We start from the raw sequence: 9,438 nt of genomic DNA, 5'->3' as shown, positions 1-9,438 counted from the left end.
AAAAAAAAAAAATCAATCAAGCCTCTGCTGTCCATTCTGGGGTAATGTGGATTTTATATCAGTTGCACAAACCTCTGGTTAATGTGTTATGAAGCTCTTCATCATTTCCACAGCTAAAAACGGTCTCTCTAACATGTTCCTTTAGCAATAAGAGTTTCAAGCTCCCTTGCCCCTAATTAAAATAGCCATTGTTTCTGAAAGTGTACTTCTATTTTCAACTCTTGCTCCGAGAAGCTTTCAGAGGTTCTTCTGCCTTAGACAGTGTAATTAGAGAGATGCAAGCATGTTCATTTTGTTTACAGAGGAAGATCTGATTGAAACCAATTTTAAGCTCTTGGAGCGGAGTCAAAGCCCTGCTGAACTATTAGCCAAGTGCATGTATTAATTATTAACAGAGAGCCGCTTACTGTATGTGCTTGATTTCTCTATTGTTACAGTAGTACATGCCGGTAAAGGCCAAAAGACTCAGCAGCATTTTTCCTCCCAAGAGCGAGAAGGAAAAAGCCTCTGATCGGTATTTTGGCAAACTAAATTTCTCTCTCGTTTCCTGCCACTTCCATGTCAGGCAAAGCAAATTCTTATCCTACTAGAAGAAACTTGAGTTGGACACCTAACTCTTCTCTCTTGCTTTTGAAAAAAAAAAATCTCCCTAATGCCCATTTTAAAGATGCATTAAAAAAAGAGTAAAAAGGAAGGACCTTAATATTTGAAATATATTACTGTTCCTTGCACAAACCTATAGTCTAAGTCCATTTTCTGAAAGCCGCCTGAGCTCATTCTTCACCCAAGACAAAACCTGACCCTTTGTTAATGTCGATCAGACATAATTCGCTGATCCTCTCTGCTTCCTCCACACGTATGAGTTTAGTCCTCTATTTGCCACACGCACAAAATAAAAAAATTAGTAAATTCATTTCCTAACGGAGGAAAATCAGACTGGCTGCCAGCACCGTAGTCTTAGCAACCACACCTGTTCAATACTCACGTCGGCTTTCATACATGCTCCTGGACTGGGCCCAAATTTTGAATGGATCTGGCTTTTTCTGCCCAGAGTTGTCCGGTTGATCCGCAGCCGGTGCTTCAGTGGCGGGGTAGTCGGGAAGCACCTGAGTGCTGTGAATGGGGGACGCGGTGTGTCCGCTGCGGTGGCTAGAGACGCTATGCTGAGAACTGTTTTGGCTGTCTTTCCTTTCAAGTGGTTGCTGCAAGTAAAAGCAAGCAGAGAAAGAAGGAACAGACGGTTATTGGTCTCCAAGTGGGTGTTTTCCATCATCCCCCCCACACTCTTCCGTTTCTGCATGCACATAAATAAATAAATAAATAAAGAAAGAAAGAAAGAAAGAAAGAAAGAAAGAAAGGTCACACATGGGCTGCCACCAGTTGCTGCTAAGTGCGGATAAATTCCCCAATGACAGATTTTGATGGACAGACTGGCAGAAGGAGATATATAAAATGGAAAGTGCTTAATCATAGAAAACATGCTGCCCTCCACGTCTCGGCATAAAACAAATTTAAAATTGCATTATAAGTAACTAGGTTCAATTGAATTTTTCCCCCCCCCTTCTGTGTTCAGCCGCAAAAACTTGTAATCAGGTAACATGAAGCGTCTAATTTTAATCCACAAAGATGAGTTGGAAAACGTGCACTTAAGCTGCTCCCTGGTTTAAGGGCTGCAGCTTTTCACAGGTCCATAGTTTGGTGTGTTCACAGTTCTTCCCAATGCCCAGGTTGCAACAAGTGGGTTAGGAAGAGACTTCAAACGTAACATCTGCATTTCCTTGAACTCTGATGGCAGTCAAACCGGGTCCTCAATGTGTGTGGAATGAGGAATTTAATTTCCTTGTTAATTAAATATTTTAAGAACAAAAAATGTGTGCGTTTACCTAAATCCAAGGCAGGCAAAGTTCTTTGGGTAAATCTGATATCTTTTATTAGACCAACTAATAATAGTTGCAAAAATTCTTCTTTGCAAGCTTTTGCGTACGAACACCCTTCTTCAAGCTGAGGAAGCTACGACCAATGCTACTGAAATCCAAGGCTCGTGCAGACCCAGTGTTATCACACTGAGTTTTTCAAGACCAACCTAAATTACTGTATTTCCCATCTCAACAATATTCCATTTATTTTTTTTAGCTTTGCCTGTGTTTTGGGTTAGGCTGAGAGGCGTGGCGATTCTGGCAGCACAAATTACTTTGACATTCGAGACTTGTACTGAAGTGGATGACCCATCACTGGCACCTCTTTAAATGATATCTCCATTGACCTGAATATGAAATTAATTTTGTACTTTAAAGTCATTTTGAGCAGAGCATACCTGCTGAGACGGCTCAGCCATCGGTTTTCAAAGACAAATATCCGAACCCGTTTCAAACATTTTCGGTTTTCTAAGTGACAATAGAAGCTCATTCACATGCAGACCTCCCTGTGCACAAAATTCCAGTTTATGAACAAAGCAGTTTTAAGGCAGACCTCTACTGAAAAGCATCTGAGCTGTGAATAATCAGAGTTTTATTACTAACAGAAAAAAAAGGTATTTTATCTTTTTTTTTTTTTTTTTTTGAGGGAATGTAAGGGAAGGGCAAATAACTAAAAGACAATAAATAGGATTCTGTGAACACCAGGTTTGAAGCCCATCTTGTTGGAAGTAACTTGCTTATAGAAACTTGATAGCAGGACCTGGAAAACTTCACCAAGGATTTGAACAGACCCAACAAAAAGGTCATCATGGACAACCTCCTTGTTAAGAGGCACCTTTATGTAGCTTATTATATGAAATAATTAATAGCTACCATTCAAATCTGGAGTCCCATTCTGCCCAAGGGATCTAACTGGAACTGTGTGTATATTCCAAACAAAAAATAATCTCGTTAAGTTGAGGTCATCAATGCAAATAAATACAAATTATTTAAGTGTGAAAGACCTGTACAGAGCAAAGCAGTTTTTTTTTCTTTTCAAACTTTGGCAAACCTGGAAATTCTAAATGTAGAAAAAACAGCAATGAAAAGTAAGGACATTTCCATTCAGGTCACTCAAGGAACTGCATACCTGCCCATGTATCCAGAGCCAGACGTGGGTGAACTGGGCAGTTGCCTGGGGCACAAACAGAAAAGGGGCCCGAAAACGGTAATTTTTTCCCCCGTTGTTCAAATATTATTATCAGTATCTCTGGCAAAGAGGGTCCCGATAATAAAAGTTTGCCTGCCGCCACCAGGAATCTAGGTACGGTACTGCACGTATCCTCATCCACGGCTTAATCAAAAAGTTTGGAGACAAACCTTTCTCCACCAATACACATATCTGCTACATTCGTAGGGCTCAGAAGTGAAAGGGGATCTACCTGAACTACACTGTTTTTGTGTAGGTACTTGAGATTTTTATATGGCCATGGAGTTTTCATCAAGAAGCACAAAACACTTTTGCAAGCTACTTCTACTTTCTTTCGGTCTTCCCATGTCTTCGACAAAAAGCGAGCACACGGGAATCAAATCACACTGCCATCTGGAGCAAATGGACCACCTCATAGTCCTTTATGTGCTTTTGTAGCGCCTCACCCTTAAGTGGGAGTTAGTGTCCTGTTTACCCTGAACAAAAGGTTTCCCTGAGATAAATCATGGATATCTGACATCTATGCTGGCTTACTTCACACTGGTGTAACTTTGCCCCTGCTTTTCCCCCATCATAATTGTACGCTGGTTTTGAATGAGCTATGACGATATAGGGCCATGCACTGCGTGTCTACTTCTTTGTTACTCTGGAATAAATGAAATGTTTGTTCAGGCCCAAAGACATGCAAAACCCAACCCAAGGAGCTCCAGGTTTCCTCGCCTAAACAATCAAGAGGGAGTAAGCCTGCAAAACCTCCCAAAGCCTTTATCAGAATTACCTTCCCCAAAATGTATTCCTCTTCCCACAAGCTCTTCTGTCAACCAGCTTTCCCTTTTTTTGCAATGCAAAAACTGCAGACAAACTACCCTACAGTTTTTGTTTGGGCCACTGACCATGAGAAAGATAAAAGCCCCCTTTCCCAGGGTAGTGACCCAAGAGCAGGGAGTAGGGAGGGTAGGTTTCCTGTGGGGTTTATACAGCTGTCTACACATCCTTCCCCTATGCCATACCCTTTCAAATCTCAATAGCTATATTTTCCATGAAGCTCAGAAAGAAGCCAGCCTTCCACGTGCTTACAATGCCAATCCAAATCTAGTCGCTTGGGAAAGCTAACGGGATTACACCGTGCACTGCACCATCCCCGTTCCTCTCCCGAAGCTGAGAGAGGATTACAGGAGGCAAACGAAAAACAATACAAAAGAGTTTGCAGTTTTTACATGGTGGGGAAAAAAAAAAAAAGGAAGGCGAGATAGCTGAGTAGAGAGTAGTGCAGTGCTGTGGAAAGCCTACACACAGGAGCAATTTAAAAGCTGCTTTGTGTAGTGGTAGCCGAACGAGCAGAAGCCATTGCCCAAGGCATTAGCAAGGCTGGGACAGAAGCTCAAGGCCTGAGCTGTCGCGGGACTAATGTGTGCTTGCAGGTGTCAAAGGCAGGAAGCAAGGGCAGAGCTACTAGACAGGGAGAGGAGTGATGATGAGGATGACCCTGGGCGAGACCTGGACAGGACTTTCTGGAAAAGGAAGCTCAGAAATTGTGATTGTGGGCACAGCCCACTGATTCTGCTCCTAGTGCTCTGGAAAAAAGGCCTTTGTGTCCCCCTTCGTGCATAAAAAGAGATGCATCATGGACACACTTTGGCCAGATAATCAATTCCTCATCCTGACAAAAATAGCTCAGCATAGATCCTGACACCAGCTAAATGCACATGAGCCGAAGGGCAAGACTGTAAGTTGAATGCATCGTAGCCTGGTTGAGCTCTCCTGAAAATGCTTCACTTTAGAGATCTAAACAAGGATGAGGAAGGGAAGGGAAGAGGGGAACGGGGAACAGAGGAGGAGGCGGCATTAGTTCTTCTCAAAATCCTTAGCTCTTACGTTTGCATGGCATATCTTGGTGGCTGGAGGGCATTGAGGCCCGCAATGGATCTGGCCATGATTATGAAGGGTGAGCAGAACGAACTTCAATGGCTTCAGGAGAACTCATCTACTTTTCATGAAACCACCCCTCCTGAAAAATGTAAATGTTCACCCCAAACTGTAGAAAATGGAAAGATTTTAAATTTTTAGTTGAGGTTTTTCACTTTTGGCTCTCCCTCAGACAATCAGACAGCCACAGAAAGCAGGCATGTTCTGTGAACTTGTCCATCTAATGAAAACAATCCACATTTCCTCTGGGGACGATGGCAGGGGGAGGTTTTTTTTCTGAAAATTTCTAGCCAGCTCCACACACGAGAACTTAAAAATCTGGTCTTGGGACATTTTACAAATTGGGCCCTGCACGCCAACCTGAAAAACTCTACAAAGCAAACGAGCAGAGAAGAATACCCTGAACTCGGGTCATAGCACATCAACTGACAGTTATGAAATAACAATGGAAGACATAAAATCTTCTAAATACCCTCTCAAAAATGCAGTTATTTCTTTTCCCTGTGTCTGCACATACAATATTCTCTTTAGAGCAGACAACACATGCAGCACCATTGTGGTGGTACCACCAAACCTCCCAAGGGCCTAACATTTCTTCTCCAGGCCTGACACTGGAGGCAAAAGCCCACAGCGACACAGATGTGGCCTGACGGGAATAGGCTAGTGGATCAAAACCAGCTAAAAACCAGGGTGTGTTTAAGAAACGGACCACAGGCTGAGGACAGGAATGCATTGGTGCTTCATTAGGACGGAAGAAAGGAAGAGGATGGGCAACAAATTGGGTGGAAGAGCTGGAGAAATCACTGAAGTTGCCTGAGTTCACTCTTCAAGGCCATTCAGAAAAGGCAAACTGGGGCTAGGGTCAGTCTACTAACCTAAGAACTGACTGTGGGATGCTGCTTTAGTAGCAGCTAATTTATTAATCAAGAAGTAAATATTTTGTCAGGGCTTCCTAGAGAAGAGTGAGGGCAAGAGAAGGACAACAGCTACACTAGACCCATGTTGGGGATCTCAGAGGTGCAGCCACCCTGCCTCGAGGAGTACTGAGGGAACTGGGGCGTTAGTGCCACGAGGATGTGATATCTGCACCATTCAAATGGCTCCTTAGCAATCCCACCCCAACTGGGAACAGGCTGTAGAGACTGGCATGCAAATCTTGCGAGCTGATGCAACCGTGTCTTGAAACCCTTTCTTTCTAAGCTTCTTAACACGGTTAAACATGAAACCTCCATTTATTACACTATGCAAAGGAAGCCACTATAAATATTGGATTGATAATGTTATTGTGTTTATTCTTTTGCTTAAGACTAAATGATGGATTGTATGTTGCAAGTTGATCATTTTGTTCATTTACCTTTGCACAACAGGATCCTTAAATCTTTCAGACTACAATAAGCTGCCTTGATATACTGTTTTAACATACTGTCCACTAGTTGCTAGTGCAAGCACTTCCTATACCTAAACAGGGAGGGAAAACAGTGTTTTTAGCAGCTTCTTCCTTTTTCTGGGAAAAAGCTCACTTTTTTCCCCCTTTTTGGGGGGTGGGAGATTAGTGAGGGGTGAAGAGATCAGCAGATAAGCTAAGCCGATAAACCAGGCTTAGGGTCCTCCCTAGACAATCCCCCACCCTATTGCCCAGCCCCTGTGCAAGGAAGGAAGCATTGTTATCATGGAAAATGAGGGCTGGAGGGGACCTCAGGAGGTCACATCTAGTCCAACCCCCTGCTCAAAGCAGGACCATTCACAATCTATCAAGCTATAAATTAGATTTTGAAATTGGGTCCTACTCAGTTCACAAAGTTACTGAGGGGCCCCAAGTCCAAAAAAGTTGAGAACCACAGGTATATGGCTTTGGTGAAAAATGCTGAAGGGCAGGAGAGGAAGCAGCCTTCCAGGAGCACGATGTCCAAAGAATTGGGCTGCTTTCAATGAGCAAAGCAGCTTCCGCAAGCGACCTCCAGGAAAAACCAACTGCACCTGAGGCTGGTGGATTCACTGAAGGCTCCAGGACGACACCTGTTTGCAAACAGTTTCGCTCTTCATCCAGGGAGGATAATCTCTAAGTGGATTTAGATGTTGCACAGATTTAAATGCTGCTGAAGAGACACCGTTCACTAGACAGGTGTTTAATACAGCCTCTCATTAATAAAGGAGATATTGCTAGATCTGATCCTGCGAGAGGGCCCAGTTTTAAAACTCAAAGTTCATTTCCCAGAGCTGGTTTAATAACAAGGGTTACACTATCTTAAATCAAATGCAGAGAAACCTTCTTTAACAGGGGGAAAGGAAACATGCCGTGGGGGGGGGGCGGAAAAAAAAAACCTGCTGGGCTTGTACATATTTTACACACTTGTTTCTATTTTACCAAGGGCTGAATTAATCTTTGACTATGACACAGAAGTAAATGCATATGGCCTGACATTTCTGTGATTGGAGTGTGAGCGCAAACTGCTCTTCTCCCTCTCAACATTAATGCAAGCTGACAATGCTATAGGCCTGAAGTCACGTGACTTTAATCAGCGCTCCCCTGAGCCGCGGGAATCGCATTAATTATTTCAGGGCTATCTTTTAGGAGGAACAGGGAACTCATATTAAAAGCAGGAGATTGCTGCTCATTTCCGTATTAAACCTCTCACCTGGCTGCACGGCTATGGGCTGCTACTGCCGGCACCCACGGTGGACCATTGGGGAAGTTTCACTCGGCAAAGCTGTGCAGGAATCAACCCCTTTCAAATCCACCTTGCTAACCTCTCATTCCCTATAAAATAAGCACCCCCTTTTCCTGGCTCAAAAGAGCATATTCAGCTCTTAACGCTGGAGGAGGAGCGGGGCTTTCAGCACACTTTAGAGGAGAGCCTCCAAGCCATTATCTAACATCTCAACCAGGTAACAGCTGTACGTGGAACCCAGATGAGAAAGGACAGGAAATCATTGCTTTCTCTTTCCCGTTGAAAAGGATCTCGTGCTGAGAGCGAAACGCTGCGAAAGGCGAGCCAAGGAACAAAGGGTGCCCCCCACACAGCAAGCCAGATGTTCCCAGTCTCACGGCAGCTCACGGCATGCCCGTGAACCTGGAGACGCACCTTGCACATGCCTGGCCTCCCCCCATTTCACCCCCCCGTAAACTGCCCTGCTTTTGTAGTTGGTAAATAATTCATCTCCTGGTGCATGAGAAGACACTGAGTTCATGCCAAAGGTTGGAGTCCCCGGACACCTCCGATGGGAATTGCTCTCTGGAAAGAAGGTGGAGCCTCCCATCTTGCACAGAAAGGAAACAATGACATTTGAGGAGGGGGCAACATAAACTGCCGAGCGGCTCATCCGTCGGGAACGAGGATCTGTGCATCTCCAGCTGTATTTGCAGGCAAGCTCCCTTCCTGCAGGGCTTTCCTCTTTCATCTCACCATGCAGCGCACACCCTGCACGGTGGGCATTGTGGCCACAGCCAGACAACTTAAAACAATCCACACCAAAATAATAATAACGAGACGAGGGGAAAAAAAAAAGCCCGACGCACAAGCAAGCCCCTTGCCTTACAACGGAGACAAACAGAAGGAAGTCACACACACATAGAAAGAGTGCTTACCGACTTTGGGCTCTTCTTTGGGACTGGCAGTCCTGAAAAATGGCAACAAGGGAAAAAAAAAGAAATGTTAGCATACAAATATTACCTTCCTTCAAGGAAAAAAAAGAAAATCCCTAGGTGTATCATCCGAACGTAGCCATCTGCAGAGTTATGTCAGATTTCGCTCTGGCATTGGAGTTACCAGTCTGTTCATATCGAATCAAAGCAGAGAGAGGGAGAGGGAGAGGGAGCGGGAGCGAGTGCGGGAGAGATCTATCTGCATTAGCTATGCTGACTTGTGCTGCAGCAGCCTGGAGGCTGGGGAAAGAAATTCACAGACCTCAGCGGCCTGGGAAATTGAACACTTGGACAGAATCTCAAATGCTCCCCTGGATTAAGAGAGACTTAGCTTACAATTAAGCCAAGGATATTTCCTTTTGACGCGATCGGCTTGTCATTGTTATCGCACCAATCAGAACGGCAGAAGAGAAACAGGTTGATTTCTAACCCTTGCCCTCCCCCCCAAAAAGTGCCTCCCTAGAAATAGATTTGAAACAGCAAATTTTCTATCAGCTTTGGAGGAACAGCTCCAGCTGGCCCCACCAAGTGAAACAAAAGCCCAAACAGGATAATCCTTATCCCTAAAAAAAAGATCATTTACAAATATAGATGTTATTGACAAAACACAAGTTCCCCCCCCCCGCGTCCCACCGTAATGATAGGCAAATAGAGACTTTAGCTGTCAGTTGTGACCTCCAATTGCTGCAGCTTGAAAACAGAAGGCTACTGATTTCTTACATGGAGTAGTTGGAGGTGAGATTATTTGGTAGCTGGGGAGGATG

The 9,438-nt window shown here is 44.2% G+C and overlaps 1 protein-coding gene across 4 annotated transcripts in view; it reads right to left on the bottom strand.

The window, feature by feature from the left end:
- Nucleotides 1-9,438, bottom strand: part of MAGI1 (membrane associated guanylate kinase, WW and PDZ domain containing 1) — a 179,706-nt gene that overhangs the window by 30,888 nt on the left and 139,380 nt on the right. For all 4 annotated transcript variants that reach the window (XM_019536694.1, XM_019536692.1, XM_019536697.1 and 1 more), the window contains exons 12-13: nucleotides 8,618-8,649; nucleotides 986-1,202 (exon numbers count right to left, since the gene is read on the bottom strand). In XM_019536694.1, the coding sequence (XP_019392239.1) occupies nucleotides 986-1,202; nucleotides 8,618-8,649 (249 nt within the window). The remainder of the gene's footprint in view (nucleotides 1-985; nucleotides 1,203-8,617; nucleotides 8,650-9,438) is intronic.

Source organism: Crocodylus porosus, unplaced genomic scaffold (assembly GCF_001723895.1).
Source record: "Crocodylus porosus isolate Cpor-Errol unplaced genomic scaffold, CroPor_comp1, whole genome shotgun sequence".
NCBI classification, from domain to species: Eukaryota; Metazoa; Chordata; order Crocodylia; family Crocodylidae; genus Crocodylus; species Crocodylus porosus.
The sequence above is the reverse complement of the archived record's forward strand: the minus strand, read 5'-3'. Positions and strand labels throughout refer to the sequence as shown.